The 27250-nt window shown below is 33.1% G+C and overlaps 1 protein-coding gene across 1 annotated transcript in view; it reads right to left on the reverse strand.

The window, feature by feature from the left end:
• Positions 1-8311: 8311 nt before the first annotated feature.
• LOC145293021 (transmembrane protein 237-like) overlaps positions 8312-27250 on the reverse strand; it is a 32060-nt gene continuing 13121 nt past the window's right edge. The window contains exons 3-5 of the mRNA XM_080139304.1: positions 25487-25814; positions 18959-19133; positions 8312-17518 (exon numbers count right to left, since the gene is read on the reverse strand). Coding sequence (XP_079995430.1) covers positions 17336-17518; positions 18959-19133; positions 25487-25814 — 686 coding nt within the window. The 3' untranslated portion in view covers positions 8312-17335. The remainder of the gene's footprint in view (positions 17519-18958; positions 19134-25486; positions 25815-27250) is intronic.

Consider the following 27250-nt stretch of genomic DNA (forward strand, 5'->3'; position numbering starts at 1 on the left):
GGGACTTAAAAATAAAAAAACTAGACAAAATAATGCTAGAATTTGCTCAATATATGATACCTTTACATAAACTGACATATATTCGGTGGGTTTTTAACAGTATTTTTAATATTTTTTTCATTTTTAAGTCCTTTTCCCAAACTTACCGTGTCAAAGAGAGAGTCGGGCGTCATTTTTAATTTTCCAATCCATCGGTAAACACCATGTTTTTCGAGCTGAATAGACATGCTACATTAAATAAAAACACTAAAAACATATCCAGTTAGGTCGAAAAGTAACTTATATTGCCTTTGATAACATTTATTTGTTATATATTTGCTTTTTGACGACTTTTTCGAATCTATGTGTACAGTAATAAAAACCCGTTTTTCATATATAACTACCCCCTACCCCCCCCCCCTAAATGGTGTCATGACCACTGAACAGATACTACAATAACCCCACCATCACCAAAAAGGAATAAATAATGCCATGGGTGGATAGTCTCATGACAATAGAACAATTACTACACTACCTACCTCCACTTATCCCTCAAATGAAGAAGTAATGCCTGGGATGATGCTAGCATGCTAATAGAACAGATATTACACTACTCTCACACTGAATTGAACATTAAAAGATGGTAGAACAGCACAATCAATAGAAGTAATAATATAGTTTCGTCTTCAGATAAACAGATACCAAATCTACATTAGTAATAATTTATGAAATTTCTCGTGCGTCTGTGTGCATGTTTCTTGCCTCTATTTTAGTTTATTCTTGCATTTACTAGCAATTCCTTATTTATTGAAATAAAAACATTACACGAATTTGTCCTTATTCTATGTAGAGGAAACCTTTCTATACTAAGGTAATTTGTATTTTTGCCTCCTGCCAGAGTGCCTCTTTTGGGGGAGTTGCTCTCCTCCCCTTAAAAACGACCTTGTGTCATATGTTGTTCTCGTGAGAATGCAAATAAATACAAAAACATCTTATATAAAAAAAAACAAAACGAAATTTTTTTTAAATATTTAAAAACAAATAATAAATTATTGGCTTTGCTCTCGTTTCTTCCAGAAACAGCCTCTATACAGGCTCTTAATTCTTCATCTTGTTCGTACTCTTCTACCCGCCCCCCCCCGTAACAACAACACTTCTGTTTCTTCTTCATCTTCAGAATCATTCCACTCCGATCTATTTACTATTTCATGTGAGTTTATTACATTAATTCAATTCAACATCCGGTGATCCGTGTTCTAATTCGTTGGGAATTCAGGACCACAAATTTGCGAATGTATTTTTACTTTTCAGATAGGTATTCGATGTGACAATGACAATTGTAGCTATACTTAACTGTAGTGCCAACTGTTGTACTTTTTATTCATCCAATCAGCCTCGAACAGATACTCCAATAGTTTGTGATTTGTTTTAACCACAAATTCTACTCCATCAAGATAATAATGCAGTTTCTGAAGGGCCTACACTATCACATAAGCTTCTTTCTCAATAATTGGCCATCTTTGTTGGGTTGGTGACAGCCTATGGGACAGAAAGTGTATTAAGATTTTCTCCTTCGTGCCTTTCAGTAAGTCATTCTGCTCTGGGTTAAACATACCTTAATACAAGCGTCACTTGCAACCGTGTCTGACGTCATAGGTTTGCTTGAATCCGGATATGCCAACAGTGGAATGTCTGTCAATTGTTCACACCTGCAATCATCTGTCCTAGACTGGAGGCAAAATTTTGCAAATTTACGGTAGGGAGTACGGAATGTTAGGTGTGGCCATCCATGTTGGATGGTTAACATGACTGCTACTAAACATATTTCAGGCGGATGCCCATTGCAGGCTTTATGATTATTTGTATCAAAAAAAAATAAATAAATAAAAAAAAAATGGCCACCAAAGCGAAAAGTGATTTCTGTTAATATCTTTTGTTTTATTCAGGTGTACATAATCTATTCATCAGAAATTTATTTATGTGATGAATGTCATATCAAATAGATTGTAAATAAATAAAGTATCTGGGAAATATCATGTCAAATGTAAAAATACCACAACAGACACTACATCGGATTAGTTAAGCTAATGCTCTTTAGAGTAGGGTAATGTGCTAATTTGCACAATTTCTAATTGTTCTTTTTCTCCAACAGAACTAAGCTAAGCTGAGCTGAGCTCTAACATGGAGTCGAGCATGAACAGCCAAAGCTCTAAGAGGTCTATCCAGTTGAATCGGGCATATTTCTTAGTTAAGCTTATCAGAAGGGTGGCTATCTTAGGAAATCAAGGGACAAGCATTCAATAATAGCCCACAGCCCTGATAAAGCCTTTAACCTCTCTCACAGTGCAAAGTTCGGGTATGGACCTTATTACTTTCACTTTCTCTAAAGTGGGTTTCATGCCACTGCTATTTATGATAAATTCTAGATATTTTGTCTTATCACTAAAGAACTAACACTTTGGTAGTTTCAATTTCAGCTCATGCATCCTTATCAGTCACACACGATTTGTAAGTGCTTAAAATGTTATTCTGCTTAACTAGAGAATACCTTGTCATTTATATAAGCCATGTCGAAATGTTCCAGGCCAGCTAAGCACAATAAACATGAGTTGCTGAATGCCATAACTCAGAACTGATAAAGCTTTCCAGCATTATTTGTTATGATCTGAGTTAATTCCATACACATATCAAAACTTTAAAAGTTAACGAATTAAACCTATAAATGTATATTTGTACATGCGTAGAAGATAGATATTTTGTTGACTTATGCCTACCAAGTTCCAATTTTTCAATTTTCATCCCTTAACAGCTATTTTTACCAACTAAAAACGGAATCAAATTTGTACCACAGGTGTGAATCCCCTACATATCAAGTTTCAATTCTATAGAATATGTTAATATATATTCTATATATTAACTTAGTAAAGACTGACCTGCGCACACACAGATAAGGTCACTTTTATATATATATTAATCAAACATGGTAGTGTTTGGATTTATAGTTAAGTGGCAGTTTTAGTCATTTAGAACTGCTTTAAAGCTTCACTGCTCACTCATTTTTCAACCAAATTTCAAACACTTATTATTGTTTATAGATCACCTTCTCAGCTATATTGTGAAAAAAAAAATTTCAATTTTCGTTCAGTAAAACAAAAGTTATGATGAATTTTCTGGTATTCAAAATTGTAAAAATATGTAAGGAGGTGAGCGACGCTTTTTATGACTGGTTTCCATAGCAACCATGTCACTTCAGCGACTACTGTTGCTACTAATTCAAAAAGAAGTAACAAGTGAAACAGAGTGAATGAAAGCATGAAAGGGAGATAATTGGGGGAATTTTATTGAAAGCAGACGAGTGCCGTACATTTTTATTACATATGTGCTTATGGGGACAAAAAAAATGAGACTGCAATTAAACTAAGAACAAATGAATTTATTGGAAGCCTGGAAAAGTCATGGATTACAATAGAAAAATGCGAGCATGAAAAGTAATATGCTTAAGGTTAAACATGGAAAAGTAAAGGACTAGTTGTTAAAACTGGAAAAGAAAAGGACAAGATATTCTAGTAAAAAAATATAATAAATTTATAACTTAAAATATTGCAGCATTCAGAATTTTCTTTTTAAATTCAATTTGTATAATATAATCAATTCTTAATGCTGCAGTATTTTAAGTTAAAATCGCTAGAATCGAAACCAAAGAATTTAGCACTCCAACCTTACTTGTTACCACTTACACTATCCCCAGATGACTAAACATTAAAATTAAACTGACTTTAACAAGGATGGAATACTGTTGCCACATCTGGGAAGGAGCTGCTAGAAAGGACTTGTCCTGCCTTGATAGAGTTCAAAATAGACTTTGTAGCCTTGTAGGAGATGTCCTTTTCTCTTCCCTGCAACCTCTATTTCACAGAAGAGATGCTGCGATCGTTATTTCCACGGCAAGTGCTCGACTGAGCTTCAATCTATGGTTCCCCACCTCGCCAAACTTTCACAAGAAACACTCGTATAGCTGAAAACACTATCAATAATTCCCCCCCCCCCCACTCTTTATCTGTGCCTAAACCAAAACGTAGATTCCATGAACAAAGCTTCATTCTTAAAACTGCACGCCTGTGGAATTGTCTTCCGTTTTCCTGCTTTCCAGTTGACTACAATATGGTTGTCATCAAGTCCAACGTAAACAAATTCTTGATGAGCCGTTCCACTTAAGTTAACAAATTTACCGAATTTCCATTACTAACGATTACTATATTGTCCAATTGACTACTGTACACTCTTAACTCTTATCCTCGAGTGGTTTCTGGGCCTTGATAAGTGTTTATGCCTATGTAATAAAAAACATATATAAATGTATATTTGCGCATGCGTGCAAGAACACTTTAAGTCAACTTATACCTGCCAAGTTCCAATTTTTTTCTTTTGACACTTTAGCAGCAATATTTAAATAAAGATATATATATATATATATATATATATATATATATATATATATATATATATATATATATATATATATATAAAATCTTTATTTTTTTACCTTTAGTGAATACAGAACATTACAATTTGTTTGGGTAGATACAGACGAATTATTTGACCTGCTTCATCAAATATTCTGTATTAAATGGGAATAAGAAAAAAGTGGCGGTAGATAAATATGATCATTGGAAAACCAACCACTGATTGTTTATAAATGCTATAGAAAAAAACATAAGATAGGTAAAAAAAAAAAAAAAAAAAAAAAAAAAAAAGATATAAAGCAAAGGTAATTATGAATAGACATGAATAAAGGAGGAGGGAGGAAAGGAAGAGATAAGAAAGAAGAAAAAAAAAGAAAAGGGAGAAAGCGGAATGGAGGAAAAGAAGAAAAAGATATCATTAATCCTGAATTAATAAATTAAGACGTAAAAAGATTTAAAGTAAAGATAATTATGAATAGACATGAAAGAGGAGGAGGGAGGGAGGGAAGGAAGAGAAATGAGAAAAAGGAAAAAAAAAAAAAAAGAGGAGAAAAGGAAACGAGGAAAAGAAGAAAAAGAAACATATCTGCACCATAGTCGGGATAAGGGTTAAAATTAGTTGTTTAAAAGCTTATGGGTGCAAGTTGAGTGCCGGGTGGAGATGGAAAAGGCGGACAGTTTAGATGAGTAAGGGTGGTGAGTTTTCATGATTGCCCCAGTCGGAATCGGTAGGCACAGGGGGGGATTGGAACGTGTCAAAACCGACATTATTGAAGATACTTCCTAGTTAAAAGCTCTTGAACATACAGCCTATGTTACTAATGATATTTTACATATAGGAGCATTACATTTGCAGAGCATTATAGAGGATATCTGAAAATTTATAATATTCAAAAGTTATAAAGATTTGGTAATTACATGTTAAGAGTTATAATAGAGAATAAAGAGTATAGCTTATTAATCAAAGGGTTGGGGAATTAGGAGTTTACTTGAATAGCTATTATGAAGTTCGGGGAGAAATAGATTTAGAGATATAATATTAGGATTTGGGGAAAAAAGGGTGGATATTAAAATTGAAGATTTAGAAATGATAGTTAAAAGGGGCTAGATAGAAGAGAATTAGAAGGAAATAAGTATTTTGGGAGGAAGAAAGCATGTATTGATATCATTATGTGTATATAATGACAAAAGTAAGGGGGTGTTATACTGCAAATGGATGAGGAAATACCTACGAAACCCAAAAGTTTGGTATAATCTAAAATAAAAGTAAGTAAATGGAAAGAGAATGAGATTTTATTAGCTAAGACAAATTAGTAGAGATAAATTCTGAATTAAAATTTAAAATGTAGGGTGGGGTAAATTAAATAGTTAATGTGAGTTAGGGTAGAGGTGTTGAGGAAGAGGGGGGTTTGTGTTGTTGAGAGTTAAAAGTAGTAGTGGATAAGCAGAAGATAATTAAAAGGTTAAACTATATGTGGAGTGAGCAATCAGAGGATTTGAGGGTTATTGAAAATTAGAGTATAAATTAAAAAAAAAAATATGCATAAGTGGGAAGAAACAGATAAAAGTAAGATGATGGGGTGCAAATTTTTTTATATTAACTTTTTTAATTTAATTTTAAAATTAGAAAGTTAATTAAAAAAATTTTTAATTAAAAAAAAAAAAAAAAAAAAAATGGAGGGGGGCATAGTTCAACCAGGCGTATGTATTAGTTGATGCTAAGAGTAGTAGTGTGGTAAAGGGTGAGTTATTAAGGAGATTAACGAACGTATTTGGTTGGTTGGTTGGTTGGTTTTGTTTTACGGCATTTCAACCTTTTTCAGGTTATTTAATGCTGAATCAAAAGATTTCGAAGAAAATTTTTTCATACAATATATTTGTTGTCTTCAAGTCGGTTTCTATTTAACACATAATCCATGATTCTTCCAGGTTTCCAATAATTCCACTTATTCTTAGTTTAATTTCAGTCTCATTTTTTTGTCCCCATAAACACATATATAATAACAATGTATGGCACTCGTCTGCTTTCAATAAAATCCCTCCAATTATCTCCCTTTCATGCTTTCATTCACTTGTTACTTCTCTTTCTGTGACAGCAGTGACTTAGTAGCAACAGTAGTCGCTGAAGCGATGTGGTTGCTATGGAAATCAGTCATAAAAAGCATCGCTCACCTCCTTAAATATTTTTACAATTTTGAACATCAGAAAATTCATCATAACTTTTGTTTTACTGAACGAAAATTGAAATTTTTTTTTCACAATATAGCTGAGAAGGTGATCTATTAACTGTAATAAGTGTTTGAAATTTGATCAAAAACTGAGTGAGCAGTGAAGCTTTAAAGCAGTTCTAAATGACTAAAACTGCGACATAGCCATATATTCATACACAGTAGTGTTTGAATGATAATGATTTCAAAATTTTTTTAAATATGATTTGGGTGCCATCAGCTAGAATTGAAACTAAAACAGTTTTCTAGTGGTATTTGCTACCATTTGAGCTAATGACATGCATATCAACACTTGACAAATTAACACAGTTAAACATGTAAATGTATATTTGCTCATGCGTAGAGCATACACATTACACTATGCCTGCCAATTGTATATTATTTTATTTTTTGGAATCCTTTGGGATGAGGCCTGCCAAGTTCCAATTTTTCAAGTTTAACCCCTGAGCATCTATTTTTCTAGCTAAAACCTAATCAAATTTTTCCCACAGGCATGAATCCTTTATACATCAAGTTTCAAGTCTGTAGATCAAAAATTGACAGAGTAGTTTGGTAGAGACCATTTAACAGATAGAGATAGGGATTCATTCTAAATGCAGTTGCAAATGCTATGCAATTATGCACAATGTAGAAAATATGCACCAATAGTGAAATGTGTATAATAGTGAGATGAAACTAATCATCATTCAACAAGAAAACAGAAAGAAAAATGAGTCAATTAATAAAAGTTTGTTTTTAAAGGAATATGCAAATTAGTTATCCTTTTTAAGTCATTGGTATATTCGTGACTAAGTACATAAGGAAGTTGTATTCACTTTTAAAATAAAAAGTGGGCTTTTAATATCAATGCCAGTGGGGCAAATAACTCAACTTTATACATGTATAGATATAGATAGATTTAATTATTTAAAATGTTTTCTATTAATAGTTATTCTTTTTTTTTTTATTTTTATGAGTTTCTAGGTTTGATGGAAAATTATTCACTAATAAAATTATTTAATTTTTGCAATAAAAAAAAAACCCAAACAAACAAGCACCTGTATCATACTAAATAATGCAATAAAAAGCAAATAAAGTAAGTATACCATCATTGTTTATTTATTTTACCATACCAGTATCCATATACACAAAGTTATACTTCTTGGCTGTTTTTTCACAAATTCATTTTTTGGGGATTGTCATGTAAAGGTTCGTACCATCTAGTCACCAGAAAATTTGGCATAAAATATGACAACTCTTCATGTGAGAGAAAAGAAGGATCAATTATATTTAAGACACCTCAGAATTAGCAAAGAGCAAAAGAAAACATTTTGGCTTGACATTGATTACCCTCCCCCCCTGCAATTGAATTATAAACAAAACAATATGTACATTTAATCCACAATGTTATATGCACATTTTAATTCATGAAAATTTTGTAACTTTTCATTAATTAAAAATGTATAAACATTGAATTATAATCAAAGCAATAAGCACACTTGCCTTTGCAGAACTTTTTATAAAAACAAGGTTAAGGGAAAATATTTTCGTTTGGGGTGCCTCAAGTATAATTTATCCGAAAACTAAAAAGAAAAGTTTTTTTTTTTTATCTGAGTTCTTTTCAAACCAACTCACATGACAACATTTAACAGTAATCAAGCATGGAGAAAAGTAATAGATTTTATTAACATTGAGAAATATAACCTATATATGTAGCGTTGTATAGTATTCCTAATGGTTCCAAATAATCTTTCATAACATTTTCACTCAGACCCAACACGATAGTTGCAAAAAAAACAAAAAAAAAACAAAGGAAAGAAATTCAACTTTGCTTTTATTTTTCCGTTTGAACAAAAGGTATCTATTAATGGTACTTTCCAAACCACACCTGCATTTTATTTTTTTTATAATTCCTCTCATTTGCCCTATGGTTAAAAAAAACTCTGCAGTCTTCACATGTCTTTTCTAATCTTCCATGTCGCCATAGCATTACACGTCTGTCTCATGCTGGTATAGGTTTCCAGCTTGCTCTTGCTGCCACATATTTTCTTTTTTCTCTATTCGGTTTTTCTTTCCTTCCTCTTCCTCCTCTGTGATATCATCTTATGCCACAGCTTGATCATTTGCACACGTCATGCCACTGCTGCTATATGTGACTCTGTGGCTTCGTTAAACATATATATATATATATATATATATATATATATATATATATGCAACAGAATTATAAAGTCCATAATTTAATTCTATTTTTCAACAACTTTTTAATTGATCAGATTTTGATCAATTAAAAAGTTGTTAAATCGATGTTTGGCTAGGGACATGGTTCGATCATGTCTGTTTTAACCGCCTCCTCCACAAAGACTGTTCATTATATGCTCAGATACTATTACGGATTAACAATTTTTTCTTCAACTTTATTTCTAATTCCAATTGCTGGCCAATTTCTATCAACCTCTCCTTTTAGAGTCTTATCAACTAGTCTAAGGTTGCATCCCTAAAAACATTTCTGCACTTGCCATATTGTGTTACTATAACACGGTGAAAACCGTAATGTTCACCGGTACGTAAGTATAGTTCTACATGGTTCCTATTTCAGAACACTCCCAGAAGCTTGATGACATGGTCTCGGTCAGTTCTATGATGACAGGGTTGATGCACGATTCTTCTATCTCTGCCTCAACAATGGCTCATGGGAAAAGAACAAAAAGTTAAAAAAAGAAAAAAATTAAAAAAAAAAAAAGTGAATAGTTCAAATTTGATGGAATTTTTGACCATCGCAGGTGGTGGGGTTACATTACTGCCTATCGTCAATAATTCCCAATGAGTACCAATTTATTGAAAATATGAACTGCATTTTCATATATATTGGAAAAAAATCTTCTCCATATGATCCCCGATAAGTTTGCGATGATGCTATCTAGTGAGCAGAAAAGGTAAAATAGTGGAATACTTCTATCAATCCAGTAGACATCTCACTGCTGATGCAATTCTCTACTTATATAAGAGCCAGGTACGTCCAAGGATGGAGTACTGTTGCCACATCTGAGCAGGAGCTGCTAGAAATAACTTATCCTGCCTTGACAGAGTTCAAAATAAACTTCTCAGACTAGTAGGGGATGCCCTTTTCTCTTTCCTGCAACCTCTTTCTCACAGAAGAGACGTTGCGAGCCTGTTGTTGCTTTATCGTTATTTTCATGGCAAGTGCTCATTTGAGCTCCAATCTATGCCCCCCCCTCGCCAAACTTTCACAAGAAACATTTGTCTAGCTCAAAACACTATCAATAATTTACCCCACTCTTTATCTGTGCCTAAACCTAAACGTAGATTCCATGAACAAAGCTTTCTTTCTTAGAACTGCACACCTGCGGAGCTCTTTTCCGTTTGCCTGCTTTCCAACTGACTACAATATGGTCGTCTTCAAGTCCAACCTAAACAAATTCTTGATGAGCCGTTCCCTTAAGTAATCCTATTCACCAAATTTCCACTACTAATGATTACTATGATATTGTCCCATTGACTACTGTACACCCTTTAACCCTTATCCTCGAGTGGCCTCTGGGCCTTGATAAGTGGTAACTCATATGAAAAAAAAAAATTTCGTTAAAAATGATAACGTTTCTTTGTGCGACACAGTAAATAAAACAAAAAGAAGGAAAATATTTAATCAGTTTCTTTTTTCAAACCAATCAGCATCAGCATGCAAACATAAGAGTAATTGAGGATATCTGTAAAATAACAAGTTTTATTAACATTCATAAAAAGATAACCAACATGTATATACAGTGGAATTATAAAGTTCACTAAAAGATTTTGAAAGATCAGAATGATTGAGTAATTCTTAGGAGAGATGGAATTACATGGACGGATTGATTTCCCAAAATATATCATTGAGCTGTAATCTCGATGGAAACAATTGCAAAAACATTTTGGTGCTTTGAAGATGAGCTTATAATTGGTTTTGTGTAAATGCATGTTAGCAAACATCTTTTTCATTTATTTCTGCCTTTGTTTATTTTTATTAGGGAAAGGTGTATGCAAGTTCAGAAGAGATGGGATATTTCAATGTATTTATCTTGGCAACACGGTAAAAAGTTCTGGTCACCATAACTGTATCTTTGTCCAGAGAAGTCATTTTTGGCAACAAATTTGTTTTCTGTCATAATTCACTCCTTCGGTTTCTGCAGTGAATAATTTTATTATCACTTTGTGTTTGAATTGGTGCTCCCCCCCCCACTTCATCTATCCTCTAATAAATAAAAATGTTTATAGAGTTTAGGGCATGGAGCACATATGCAGGGTTCATCATTGATTTTTCAGTAAAACTGGGTGTGCCTAGGAGGGAGAGGGGTAAAAACTATCAAACATTCATTTCAAATAATATCACTTTACTTATATTTTTTCACACCATGATTGAGCCCCACCCCAAAAATTGAATATATCAAATGTATGAAAATACAAAAGGTAATATTGGGTTAGGGAATTGATGCAAAAGGATATGCTGTCTTTGAATTGTAACAAATATTAAGCTCAATGAAAGTGAATTTTCACATTCAGAGCAGGAATATTGTTAGTCATCATTCCAAAACTAGAAGATGTAGCTAATTTGCACTCATTAGTTTCTTTTTCACTCCATATAAAAATCTTTCCAGCATTTTTTTTTTTGGATGAACATACATTTGTCTCTGAAGATTTTTTTTAGTGGTCTTCCACTATTCAACGAAACGTGTAAAAATATATAAATAAAAACTTATAAGTGAATTAACTACCTCTCTTGGTTTTGGAATGATAACTAGTGATATATATATATATATATATATATATATATATATATGTATATATATATGAGAGAGAGAGAGAGAGAGAGATTTTCAATAAAGTTTTTTTATCTGAATATAAATATTAACAACAAAATTCTTTTAAATAGCTCAATACTAGAGAGATAAATACTAGATTATTTTACCACTTTTTTTTTTTACTGAAGACAGACACTCATTATGTTCATCCAAAAAAAGTTTGTTTATGTACTATACAAACAAACAATACTGTCTGCGAGAAAATAATCCCCAGGTGGAGGTGACTTTTTATTGCTTGTTTTTTTTTTGTATATTTTTGGCCCATATTAAAGTAAAAATATAAACAAATATACAGCAAACCATATAAACATTAACAATAACCAAAATAATTACATGCTTATATGGCCAATAAAAAAACTTTTTTGAACGAACATAATCAGTCTGCTCCAAATGAAGAATCAAGTTGTAAAATATTAAAAGTATCCGATTTATTTTTTATTATTCTGACAAATTGAAATTAGATTATTGATTGAATTATGAGAAACTAACAATAAAAAATACTAGCGATCAATTACTGTAATCTAAGATTTGATGCCAACATACTTATAGTTCAAAATATCTCAACAATCACTACAATATTTTGATTGGAAGTAAATTACATATGTGACACCAAACTAAATTGTCCCTCCCCCTCCCCCCGACCTAAGTCATTATCTCTGATGTAAAGAAAAACAAAATGTATTTATATATATTAGTTTATGAGAACCGGATTTTAAAATCAGCTAAAAAAATTCAAGATTTACAACTATATAATGCTCAATACTTTTTTGGGAAGAGCATTATAACAATTAAATTTTGATTTATTTACTGATAACCTGTCTTCAGAAATGGGAGCTAAACTGTTAGTGGTTATAACTAAATTAACCATACAATTTATTTAATTGTGATTATATATATATATATATATATATATATATATATTGTGAAATAAATGAACCATAATCGAATGTTAAAAAAAAAATAAATCAATAAATAATACATCAGTCGATTAAAAAATATAATATAACCAGAGGAAAAAAAGTGAACAGAGTTTGGAATGTAATAAAATAAAGTCGATTAAGAGAAGAGAAAAAAAAATCACGAAAATGCAAAAAGAAAGCGCTTTTCGTACAGAATTTTTTTTTCTCTTTGTAGTATTGTAATATAAAAAAAAAGGGAAGAACCTTAGGTGGAATGTGTCCCGCAAAATAGTTCCAACTGCCAGCGAAGGTTTTTCTGCTTACACAAAGTTGGAGGACTGAAACTAATTGCAAGCGCCTCAAGGACAGACAGGTGGAATTTGGTGCGTCCTCTGTGTAAAACAGAAAAACAGTCTGAAGAGAATGTAGAAGCACAGTCTTTTTCATCTATTAAATGTTGTCCAATAGCCGATTCAACTAATTGGGAACTCCTTGGAATAGGCTGATGATCTCGAATGTAACGTGGCATGTGCTGGGTGATTCTAACCTGAAGACGCTGGGTCATCTTGCCTATATAGACGGCACCACACCGACATTGAGATTTATAAACAATATTACTTGACTGCGAGAGAGGCAAGACGTCCTTACGGAAAGAGGGAAAAACATGTTTCGTACAGAAAGCAATTCGAAGGGTTAAAGCACCAAAATTCGAAGTGACAAGAGAGGAAATCTTGTCTCCAATACGTTGGCCTTCAGGTCCAATCCAAGGTAACTTGACGTATATTGGACATCTAGATGAACCATGTTTGGGTTGCTCAGAAAAGGATTCTATTTTCTTGTTGACAATTTTGTTAACCAATGGAGGCGGATAACCATTCATAATAAAAATTCATTTAATATTATCGATTTCTGAATCGATACAAGAAGGCAAGCAAATGGTAAGCGCCCGATGGGTTAAATTTCTAATAATATTAAGCTTCCTAGTTGTTGGTGCGAAAGAATCCCAACTCAGGTACAGACCAGTAAAAGTAGATTTTCTGTAAATGGATGTAACAAAGGAAGACCCACATTTTGAAACTAAAACATCCAAGACAGGAAGGGAGTTGTCTTTTTCTACCTCCATCACAAATGAGATGGAAGGGTGCAAATCATTTAATAATTTAAAGACACAGCTTCGTCATGCGTAGCAAAACAAGAAAAAGTATTGTCAATGTAACGCATGTAAAAAGTCGGTCTTGGGCACTTATTGAATAGCATCTGTTCCAAGAAACCGACAAAAATATTGGCTAGAGTTGGTTCCAGAGGGGAGCCCATCGATATCCCGTCAACCTGGCGATACATAACGTTGTTAAAACTGAAAGCAACGGACTTAGTGGCCAATTCCATAAGTTCAACAAATACCACCTCAGGAAACGAGGAGAGGAGGCCAGGGCCTCTATATAAAAAATCAGCACAAATATTAATGACCTCGTCAAGAGAGACATTTGTAAATAAATTATTGATGTCAAAAGAGACTAGGTAACAAGAATTACTAGTAAGAGGCAACTCCTTCATTACCGAAGCAAAATGAAAAGAGTCAGGAGTGCAATAAGTTGAATAAAAAGAACAGATCGGTTCAAGAATTACAACCAACCATTTGGCCAAATTGTGCTAGGCTGAGCCTACCATCGACAAGATTGGTCTCAATGGAATATCTGGCTTGTGAACTTTAGGCAAACCATAAATTCTGGGACGTTGTGAGCCTACCGGTCGTATAGTATTATATACCTCCTTGGACAAAAACCTCCGTTTATGCCATCGGAGTAGCTTGTTTTGGATTTTGGTCTCAGTGGAAGCAGTATCATCCTGGGAGCCTAAACAAACAAATTTACTATTGTTGTTTAAAATAGAAAGCATTTTTGCAACATATTCTTGGTGGTCGAGAATAACTACGCCTGCGCCTTTGTCTGGGTGGGAAATGTAAATGTCAGGATTGCATTTTAATTGCTTTGACGCAATAAAATGATCTCTTTGCCAAATAAAATATATATATATATATATATTTTATTGTGAATATATACTTATGGCAAGTAAGCTATGCAGAAACGTTTGTGTTTCATTCCTGAGAGAAATCACCAGGTTCAAGGAATCAAACAAATATTTTTGTGTAGCTTACTTGCTATAAGTATAGTTTAACACTACTAAACTCTATTCACACATTGAGCACTGCTTAAGTAAATACTGAAAAATATATATATACATAATATATTATTCTATAATATGACTATATATACATAAAATAGTAATAAAAGTAATTATATATATATACTGCACTGAAGATTCCCGAAATGATGAAACACTAGTGTCTGTAGGTATTTAATAATTATTATAGTAAAAAAAAAAAAAATAATTATATATATATATATATATATATATATATAACTGGACAGCAAAAAGAAAACCAGGCATCCTAAGAATACATGGAAAGAAACCCTCAAGCAAAACTATGAACAGTGGCAAGTGGATATGGTCAATACCTACAATCATGATCACTGGAGACTTAGCATAAGGACAACCAGACCAGACAATATTGTACCTCTTATTGAAGGGAACATAAACGATAAACGTGGATAGTGAGTGAATGAGTGATATATATATATATATATATATAGTGCAAAGTTTTGTTGAAAATTCAAAGACTCACGTTTTCTTTTTTATAACCTTCGTTTATTTCCTGGATTTTTCCATTACGCCTGTTTCATTAATGAGTGGCAATTTTACGATTTATGTTTCCGTAAAAATATCCTGTCCCCACCAACTTCTTCAGATGTTTATCCATTAGATTTTTACAACAAATGGTATATTTTTAATATGCGGGACATCGTATTCGAGTAAAAGGATTTCCAAAGCCATGCTTCCTCACTTCCTCCATCTTTTGGTGTTATATATATATATATATATATATATATATATATATATACATATATATATATACCTGTCACATTTCATCTTCGCTGATGATATTGTACTGATGGCACACTCTCTCAGGAACTAAATGGCATTCTAAACAACATCCACTCTAAGAGCAAACTGGTTGGCCTCAACATGCACCTAGGTAATGTTAAACCAGCACGCTGCCAAGTAGTCAATAATTGTTGATGGAAAGATCATTTAGGAAGTTGAAAGCTACATTTACTTAGGAAAGGAAATTACGAAAGATGGAGATCTTCTCACTGAGATAAAGAGAAGGATAGCATTGGGATGGTCAGAATATCATGAGAAGCCAAAAAGCAAATATGTCAATCAAAGGGAAGATCGTCAATGAATATATACTACCTGTGATGATCTACAGTAGCGAAACATGGGCCCTAACAACTTGCCAAAGTGAAATCTTGGCAGTGGCACAAAGGAAGATGAAAAGGATAATGTTAGGCATCACTCTACAAGACAGAAAGACAAACATCTGGATCCGCCAACAAACAAGAGTTATTGACATCAATACTGTCATCAAAACATCCAAACACAGATATGCAGGGCACATAGTCAGACAACATGACAACAGATGGTCCATCAGGACAACGGAATGAACACCTCGTGAACATAAGAGGCCAAAGGGAAGACCAAGAATAAGATGGAGGGATGACCTGATACAACACAACAGATAAATATCTAAATTCCAGGGAGGGGCTCCTCATTGAGTGATAAAACCCTTATTGATTTGATTTGATATATACAGAAAAATTCCACCAAGACGTAAAAGAAACTTCTTCTGCCTGCAGAGAGAAAACTTGTAGATCATGATACTCAATTGTAGAAATCCTTGAAGTCAATAAAAAAAATCTATATGTAAAACTCAATGTATGTGTGTATCTGTGTATGATGATGGTGTGTTCCCAATAAAAAGAAAAGTTAGATAATCTACATAAAATCTAAAAGTGCATTCTTATGTAAAATTTACACGAGAATACAATACAAGTGTTACCAAATCTCTAAGTCAACTTCTAACAGACTAAAACTTCAGATATATTATATTTTTATGAAATTTAAATCATATACATAAAATTTTCTGGGGAAGACAATGGAAGTGGTCCCAAATTTACAAATGTCATACTAACCTAAAGGAAGCTAGGAGGATAAGTGGTTAGGGGTGAACCTTCTTTAAAACTTTAAAGGTATTCTTCAAGGATAAAATTCTCTGGAGAAGACAATGAAAGCAGTTTTGAATATCTATGTACTCTCACTCATGAATCATGGGGACAAAACCCTTTTAAAACTATGAATACATGTGTACGATTTTAATGAAATATAAACATTATGTATATGACACTCGAGAGTTTTCCAATATTTCAGCTTATTCTGACTTTATCATGGGATAAAACAGGAGCAGTAATGTAGAAAAATAAAAAAAAATGTAATATGGTATTATGGGCATAGTTAAAAAGTATATTGTAGAGATCTTCATTCAATACTTTCATTTCTAAGGAGAATAGAAAGTGGATCTAGTCTTGACTTTCAGCAGCTGCATTAATCATCACTTCTCTTATTTTGTCCTTTAGTCCTCACATTCCATAAGTGATGTTTCTGACAAAGAGGAGAATTGCTGTTTTCTAGGTCAGAATTTATTCTATCTAACATTTATTGTTGGCAAGATTTTGACCTTGAAGTAGTATTATTTTTTTTTAACTCCTTACATCAAGTGACTTCATGACTTGTCTGGAGCGATTCCCACTAAAAATAATAAATAATAAAAAAAAAAAAATACTGCACAATGTTACATCTTCCTGCTAGTATTAAATAAAATTAAAATTAAAAAAAAAAAAAAATCTTGTTTTAACTAAAACTTGAAATATCATTTTTCTACACAATAAAAGGTATTCACTGTAGGATTTGTATCATTGAGAAGCACCAAGTAACGATATTAAAGTTTTCTGTTAATGTTCTGGGTTTTTTTTTCATGCTTTCATTTTCCCTCCATCGGGAATGATAATTCCGAAGACATCATCTGTATCTTGTGCAAGGCTTTCACTCAACCGATCGGTATTGGGTGTGATTGACAAAACAAGCCAACCCATAATCACGCCAACTCCTCGTAAAATATTGATAACTCTCCACACGGACAAATCTACTTCCACTTCCTGAAAACAAAAGCAAAGACGTAAATAAATACAGATGACAGAAAACAATTTTGACAGCAATATTTTAGAAGACTAAAACAAAATAAACAAGATGGCTGCTAAAGGCATAAAGGGAGATAATTATTCCTCACTTTGCAATCTTCTAATACAAAGTTATCATCTGAGATTTTAAAACACAAAGTTATGTGAGATTTTAAAAATCAGACCTAGATAGCATTTAAGCTGACCAATCAAACTTTACTTCTAACTAGTCCATTTTCATTTGTTATTGACAATTTTCATATGCTATTATTACATTATGTTATTGGCAACATAATAACATGCTAAATAATTTATTTTAAAAATTACTTAGTCTAGCTTAGATGACTACTAATATGAGATTTTTAAATAATCACCTAAAAATAAAAATCAGCAGCACATTTTAAATTGAAAAATATAAGTTATCTACTTGAAGTTTAAAAACATGTACATAAACAAAAAATAAAATAACTTCATTGCATCCCAGGCAATGCTGGATATGTAGAGCTAGATAATAGTAAAAATAGAAAACTTTTTAATAAAAATGTGCAGTGATGACAGTGTTAATGTGTGAGATTTTAGTAGTTAAACCTAGATAGCATTTCAGCTTACAAATTAAACTCTGCTACTAATTTAGGAAACTTCTGCCATTATTAAGCAATAGTGTTACCACTGTTGAGCAAGAGAAGAGTCTATTTAAGCATATGTATGAAGCGCTATGATGTATGGAAGTGAAACATAGCCAGTAAGAGTTGAGGATATGTGTTGCATGGAAATAACTGGTGTGATGGCACCCAAATTAAATGTAGATAGTATATGGAGATTTTTAAACAGGAAATTTTGATAGTATGGGCATACTGAAAGAATGGATGAGATTTCTTAGGTGTAGAACAGTTAAGGTAGCAGCTTTAGTTGACAGGATAAAGCATGAGAAGAAGTTATAAGAATGGACTGAGATAAAGAGGGATAAATAAAAACCTGGTCAGAGATAGGTTAATTTGGAAATCAATTTTAAAAAGTCATACAACACCTGCCAGCATGTAAAATGGAAGTTAAACAGAATATGATAATGAGGATAATGTTTATATTTTGCAGCAACTAGGAATAGATGTGAGCAAACAAAATTGACAAAATTATCTCCCTTTATGTTTTTTTGCAGCCATCTTGTTTTGGGTTCACTAAACTGTTATCACACATTTTGTATTGCACTAGCTGTCCCTACTCGGTACTGCCTGGGATTCATTAGTTGCATGTTTTAAAATAAATTTTGATTAAACATAAAATATAACATTTACAATGAGTTTTGCAATCCAACCATAATTGGTGGACATCAACGGACAAGTCAGTCATAGACTGAAATTTATTTTTACTAAATATTTAGCAGATTGTTATTTGATCATACAGTTGCGTGGCTTTTCTTACCTTTGGCGTCTGAAAGAGTCGAGTGTCGTTGTTGTGCAAGAACATTTTGTCATCGATATTAGCTATGCTCACACTGAGGATAAGACAAATAAAATAAATAATGACCGAGATGGCACCTGTCTGCAGGGTGAGAGAACGCAACAGGAAACTCTGCGTTAGGTTACTGATGTCATATCTTTAAAAAAAAAAAAAAAAAAAATTAATAATTTTTAATTGACAGGGATTTTAATCACAAACATTTTATTATATCATGAATAAAGAATAACTTTAATAAACATAGGTTTTTAATCTTGGACACTATATGTAGAACAAGGTTATACTAAAGCTGAAGTTAATCAACGTTTGTTTCCTTAAGGCTTTTAACTTATACATGTTAACAGAAAATATATGTTAAAATATTCCTTAGCTATGAAATTGAGTTGTGTTTGAAATACATTCCATTTTAATTGCTCTAATTAGCTGTAATTTGCAATTAATTCATAAAGTGATTCAGTTCTGACAATATTTGTCTATCACTCTCATCCTTTGTCACTGTAAGTTACATCAAGAGGCTTCACGCTTTGTCTAGAGCAATTTCCACAAAAACGGCCTTATTTTGTGACTTTAAAATGTTTTTAATGATTTTGTGCTTTTTTTCTTGTAACTTTTACATTGAGCATGTAATTTTTTTAGTTAATACAAGAAATAACAAAAATTCAAACTTACTATAATTCCTGTAATGAAAGGTCAAACATTTTTTAGTTTAAAATTTTTTTAATGAACAGCTAATATTCAACAGTACACATGTTTCTGATAATAAGGAGGTGATTTACCAAAATATTCGGACTACATTAATGTACACTGTATAAATTGGAGAACAAAAAGCGACAAAAGATAATTGTTGCCAACATGGTGCCATAATATTATATATTGTTTTAATTTTGCTTCCCCCCCTTCTTTTTATTCAATTTTCCTGTTGTCTATACCTTCCTGAATCGTCACAGCTTTCTAAAATCTGAATATCTAATACACACAAGCTATAACACTTTCTTGATCAAATACGTTTCAATGTGACCAAACCAACAAAGTTTCCTGTTCTGCATACATTTCTCTATACTATCCAGATTTAATCTTCCTCTGAGCTTATCAGACTTAAATTTGTCTTTAGTACTCACATTACACACTACCGTAACATTCTTGTGTCTTTTCTCCATATGCAAAGCTTTCACTTCAGACATCGTCACACATTTTTTTTTTTTTGTTAATTTACTTTTAACTGATTCTTTAATGAAATCAAAAATGCAATGGCGTAAAATACTAAAACAAATTTTTTTAAATAATTTAATTATGGAATTAAATCCTCCAGAATGCATTTCAGTTTATATGTAAACATGTCAACCACTTTAATCTTTTTGTTAACGATTTAAAACAAATATTGGATTACTTTTTGACCCTTCAAAATTTGAAATAAACTTGGAAGCCTCTAAATTGTTGAATAGCAAACATTTAAACTGGCTTTTAAATTTTCAGCAAATCCTCATTTCAGTAATTTTTTTTATTTTTTACATGGGGATCACCACTTATCAAGGCCCGGAAGCCACTCAGGGATAAAGGTTATTTTGTGTATAATAATCAATGGGATAATATTGTAGTAATAGTTGGTATTGGAGATTTGATAAAATGTCTTACTTAAGGGGGCGATTAATCAGGAATTTGTTTATGTTGGACTTGAAGACGTCCAAGTTCTAGTCAGTTGGGAAACAGGCAAAAGGAAGAGAATTCCACGTGCGGCACTTCTCAGAAAAAAGCTTTGTTCATGGAATCTACGTTTTGATTTAGGCACAGATAAAGAGTGGAGGAAATTACTGACAGTGGTTTTAGCTAGACGGGTGTTTATCATGAAGGATTGGCGAGGGGAGATGAGAGATTGGAGCTCGGACGAGCACTTGCCATGGAAATAACGATAAAACAAAGATAGGCTCGCAATGTCTCTTCTGTGGGAGAGAGGTTGTAGGGAAGGGAAGAAAGCATCCCCCACTAAGCTACAAAGTCTATTTTGTACTTTGTCAAGGCAGGATAGGCTGTTTTTTGAAGCTCCAGCCCAGATGTGGCAGCAGAACTCCATCTTTGAACGTACTTGGCTTTTATAGAGATAGAGAATTGCATCAGTAGTGAGATATCTTCTGGAGCGGTAGAAGTATCCCACCATTTTCCCAGCAGCCTGGGCAACAGACTTGATATACATGTTCCATTTCAGATCAGGAGTAAAGGTCAAACCCAGGAGCTTGTCAAAACATGAAGCCTCTCAAAGATGAGAGCCATCCATTTCAATTGATGCTAGATGAGGAACAGAGCGTTGATGATGTAAAGTTAAGAGTTTGGTTTTAGATGCATTAAAAGTAACCAGCCATCTCTTCTCCCACTGAACCACATGCTCAATATCAGAGGAGAGGGAATCAGAGAGAGCTTTGTCATTTACGGCCTTTGATGTGTTGCCATAGATGGTCGTGTCATCAGCATAGATGTCAACGAATGATTTAAGTATGTGTTTTGGGAGATCATTGATGTAGATCAGGAAGAGAGTTGGGCCCAGGATGAACCCCTGGGGAACTCCAGCATTAATACTGTGGGCCTCTGTTTGCTGCCCATCAACCACTACTCTTATGAACCTATCAGAGAGAAATGATTTAATGATTGAGAAAACATTTCCAGTTATACCATAGCTGGAAATCTTGTGAAGTAAGCCCTTATGCCAAACATTATCGAAGGCCTTTGATATGTTAAGAGCAATTGCCCTAGAAAGGAAGCCTTTGTCGAGAGATTCACTAATCCTATGGGATATAACTGTTAGCACATCAGCTGTAGATCTAGCAGAACGGAAACCATATTGCATGCCACTAAGGAGGTTATTTCTGCTGAGGTGGTTGACTACTTCTTTATTTAATATGGATTCCAGTAACTTACTCATGACACACAAGAGACTTATTGGTCTGTACTGAGAGGGAGATGACTTATCACCTGAGTTCTTAAATACAGGACATACTAACAAGGTTTTCCAGGGTGTTGGAAAGCACTTCTCCTTAAGGCAATGCTTAAATAGTTTCGTAAGTATGGGGGCCAAGTTCTGATTGAAGCTTTTTCAACACTATAACTGGAATGCCGTTTGGGCCAGTTGCTTTACTGGAATCAAGGTTCTTGATTAGCTTGGCGACCTCATGCACAGATATTTGTATGTTGGATAGTGTGTTGTCTGTTGTAGGAGGAAATACAAGGAGTTGATGACCTTCATCGCAGAGGGTAGAGTTAGCTGCAAAGTTCTTGGTGAATAGTTTGGCATTGTCTGATGCTGATGAGATGACCTCAGGTCCATTGATGATGGTTGGGATAGAACACACGCATCTGTTCAGGATCCTGTTTGTTATTTGCCAAAACTGGTAGGAACCAAGCCGCTGCTCAGCTACTTTCGATTTGATAGACTGAGCATATAGCTCTTTTGTATTTTTTATTACTCTTTTACAGTGGCTGCTGGCAGTCCTGAAGGCAGCTTTAGTCTCAGCACATCTATTACGTTGGTAGCTATGGAAAAAGTGATTTCTGTGCGCAATGGCAGCAGCACATACTGGGGAGAACCATGGCTGGCTGTTAGGTTTTTGTTGGAATTTTTTGGATGGTATGAATTGGTCTATGCCTACAATTAACCATTCGGTCAGGTCTGATACTATAGAGGATACATCCTTTTTAAACATGGAATGCAGAGGTAGATCAGATATGAATGTACGGAAACTATCCCAGTCAGCCATAGAGTATCGATATACAGTACAGTGGAGAGGTACATCTGAAGACTTATTACATTTTATTTTTATCTTAACTGATACAACTGTGTGATTGGAGGATCCCAGGGGAGATAGAACAGAACATGAACATAGCTCAGAGAAAGAGGTCTAGAAGGCTTGCAAACTGACCAGTAGTATCGGGCACACGGGTGGGTTCGTGAACAATCTGAGTGAGGTCATAGGCAATGGCAAAATCATGACAGAACCTCCCCTTATCATCTGTCTTATTTGAGTAGGTCAGCCATTCCACATTATGGAAATTGAAATCCTCGCAAATGTGAATGGTAGCCGAAGGATGAGCAGACAGGATGAGGTCAATTTTCTCAGATATACTCTTAAGGACAGTAACCCCGCTGTTGTGGGAGCGCTAGAGGACAAATATGAATGCGGTGGTGTAAGCAAGTGCAACCCGGAAGCACATATAAGGTAAATTAAGGTCTTCTTTGGAGATATCTCTACCACACGGGAAGCCATCGTTAATGTAGGCGCATATTCCATGTCCATGGCGATCTTGGGGGTCAAATTTATATGTCAAGTTAGAGTATCCTTTTATTATGAACTCATCTAGGGAAGTGGTCGGCTCTATGCCAGTTTCGCTTAGAAAGAGTAAGTCCGGTTTCGTCTCCTGTAATTGGGTTTCAACCTCTGGAAGGTTGGAACGTAGACCCCTGATGTTGGAGAAGGAGACATGGTAATAGAGGTCTACGTTGGATGATGGGGTTCCAGGTTTATTCGTGTTTTTTTGTTTTTGAGATATTTCATGTTGAGTTTTAATTTGCGATGTTTCTTTGTACATCCAATAATTTTATGAATAAAAATTAAAAACATCAACTTATGGTTTTATAACAATTTTGATCAATTAATAATTTAATGAGTAGATGATACATTTATAATTAAATTAAATTTTTTAAATTCTATTTGGTAGAAAAACAAAACAAAAAAAATCCTATTTGGTAAAAATAGTAGCATGGTAGTAAAAAACATTTGGTAAAAATAGTAGCATGGTAGTAAAAAACATTTGGTAAAAATAGTAGCATGGTAGTAAAAAACATTTGGTAAAAATAGTAGCATGGTAGTAAAAAACATTTGGTAAAAATAGTAGCATGGTAGTAAAAAACATTTGGTAAAAATAGTAGCATGGTAGTAAAAAACATTTGGTAAAAATAGTAGCATGGTAGCAAAAAACATTTGGTAAAAATAGTAGCATGGTAGCAAAAAACATTTGGTAAAAATAGTAGCATGGTAGCAAAAAACATTTGGTAAAAATAGTAGCATGGTAGCAAAAAACATTTGGTAAAAATAGTAGCATGGTAGTAAAAAACATTTGGTAAAAATAGTAGCATGGTAGTAAAAAACATTTGGTAAAAATAGTAGCATGGTAGTAAAAAACATTTGGTAAAAATAGTAGCATGGTAGTAAAAAACATTTGGTAAAAATAGTAGCATGGTAGTAAAAAACATTTGGTAAAAATAGTAGCATGGTAGTAAAAAACATTTGGTAAAAATAGTAGCATGGTAGTAAAAAACATTTGGTAAAAATAGTAGCATGGTAGTAAAAAACATTTGGTAAAAATAGTAGTATGGTAGTAAAAAACATTTGGTAAAAATAGTAGCATGGTAGTAAAAAACATTTGGTAAAAATAGTAGCATGGTAGTAAAAAACATTTGGTAAAAATAGTAGCATGGTAGTAAAAAACATTTGGTAAAAATAGTAGCATGGTAGTAAAAAACATTTGGTAAAAATAGTAGCATGGTAGTAAAAAACATTTGGTAAAAATAGTAGCATGGTAGTAAAAAACATTTGGTAAAAATAGTAGCATGGTAGCAAAAAACATTTGGTAAAAATAGTAGCATGGTAGTAAAAAACATTTGGTAAAAATAGTAGCATGGTAGTAAAAAACATTTGGTAAAAATAGTAGCATGGTAGTAAAAAACATTTGGTAAAAATAGTAGCATGGTAGCAAAAAACATCAGCATAATAAAAAAAAAACAGCATAATAAAAAACAAAAAAATGAATGTCAAAAGATTCCTAGGCAACACCAAGTAGGTACTGCTAGTTATGTAAAATTGAATTGCCAGGCACAACGAAAGACAGCTAAATCCTGTTTCATGCTGATTGACGTTGGCCAAAAGTATACTCTACACTTGTTAACAAAATTAGTTACAGGTTTAAAACAATTTGGTTAAATTAATAATTTAATGGCAAACAATGCTGAAATAATTATAATTATCTGTCAAAATTTTATGTAAAAAAATAATTTAAATAGAATTTAAATAAAAATGTCATAGTTAAAAACCAAAAGCAAAATGAGGTCCAAGATATGACCTTAAACTATATCCGATATAGCTTGCCGGTTTTGGGGAGTGTGGAGCCACCCCTTAATTGCCATTGCTCCCAAGTCCACTCTGACCTGGACTGGTAGTACCTATTAGGGTCTCAACTATGGGTTAAATAGAAAACAACTTGAAAAAACACAAATATATTCTATTAAAAAAATTTTCTTCAAAATCACTGGATTCAGCATTAAATAACCTGAAAAGGGTTGATATGCCGTAAAACAAAAACAACCAATCAACCAATCAAAAACAAAATGAAAGTAAAAAGACTCTCGGGCAACATTGATTATCTACAACTAGTTTTATAATAAAAAAAAAAAATTCATCAATAATTCATCCATGCAAAAAGAAAGAATGAAATTAGAACATATGTTTTTACCTATCACATACGGATACTGTACAGATCACTAAGAGAGTATAAAAGATGCTCTGTATTGACAAGGCCAGCCTTCCGTAGAATTCTAAAAACTCCAGGTCACCCTTTTTATTGAGGATGGCAACCACGCCAATATGCCATAGACCGATGCCGGCCGTAAGACCATGTACAAAAAGGCACAAGCTTTTCCAAACTTGATAAGTGCTAATTGCAAATTCCAATGTAGTTTGCTGAGGAAGACTTCCGCCAGAATGGAATTGGTCCTCCTTTACTGGAATTGGTTCTGTTGAATGCATGATAGCTTTTGATTTTGGAGTCGCTTTGAACTTTCCTGCAAGAATAGAGGAATAATAAAAATTTTTTTTTTTTTTTTTTAAATGATCAATCAGAAGAATAACAAAAAATGGAAATTAAGACAGAACTTTCATGAAATGTGATCAAACTTTTGGTTCAATTGTAGCATAGATATTGTTGGAATATCTCGCCCATCTTGAATTTCTCACAATTTTAGATGAGATCAATTATTTGCAATATTTGGATTATTTGCTTATCTATTCTCATCTTGGTTGCTAAATTTGAAATGTTTCAGCTAATGTAACCTCTGATCTTTTTCAAGTGCATCGTGTCAAACTTCAGAACTTTCTAATCGAACATAGAAATCTTTATCTAAAACTATGCAATTTCAAAATGAATCCATTATTTAATCCAGGTGGGGTGGGAGTAATTGATTGTTCTTATTTCTTTGTGCATTAAATAAACGTTTCAGTTTGAAATTCCATACATGTTCCCAAGTTTGACTAGAAGGTTACCCAAAAATATACTGGAAGGAGTTTGACGTTTATATTGGTTAAAATTTTCTGAATATAGCAACCAATATGAGGATAGTTGTCTAAATAATCCAAATATTACAAAATCTGAAAAAATCATAATGTGTAGGATATTTCAACAACCGTGACATCAGAATCACAAAGCGAATCCAACGAATGCTAAAATGAAAATGGCTTAAATAGCTTATTCTCTTTCTTTGTTTTGTTTGAACTAGCTCACTTTCAACAGCAAATAAGTTTTCATAGGAACGTGTGAACTCAAAATATTTTCAATCTATCCAAATTATTTCAAACCCCAAAAGTAACAAGGCTATGTCAAAGTAGTAAGCTGACGCAAAGTTAGATACTGTCCTAAAACAAATAGACAAAAGCTACAGACAGAGACTTGATCAGCAGGCAGTATCAAAAAACACCAGAACATACACTCAACCTTTCCTCTGTGCCTTTGGCATGGGAAAGAGAAAAGGGACACTTGAATGATTCACATACCAGCCTTCTTCATCTAGCGCATGCATTCCTATACACTAGCAAGAGACAGGCAAACAAAACAAAACGCTACTCACAGCCATACACACACTAAACCAACACACACACATACACAATACCACGCTGCCAAATACTCACATACATATATTACTTACATATGCATATTATTCACTCTATGAACATTTTGACTTGTGACTATTTACTCAATTTTCTTTACATAATGTATGCATAAATGACTGAAAATAACTTTCATATTTTTATCACTTGTAAAAGAATGTTTCGTTATTGTTATGTTTGATGTTCATCTTCGTCGCCAACTGTTATGTTTGCAGGTTGAACCAAATAACGTATAAGGCAATACAAATGAAGACCCAACAAACAAAAGTAGATCAATAAGAAGTGTAATAGGAAAAGTATATTTACAGTATATTTACATAATGGTTGTCAGGTAAGA

Source organism: Euprymna scolopes, chromosome 14, assembly GCF_053919585.1.
Source record: "Euprymna scolopes isolate OS-2025 chromosome 14, ASM5391958v1, whole genome shotgun sequence".
NCBI lineage: Eukaryota > Metazoa > Mollusca > Cephalopoda > Sepiida > Sepiolidae > Euprymna > Euprymna scolopes.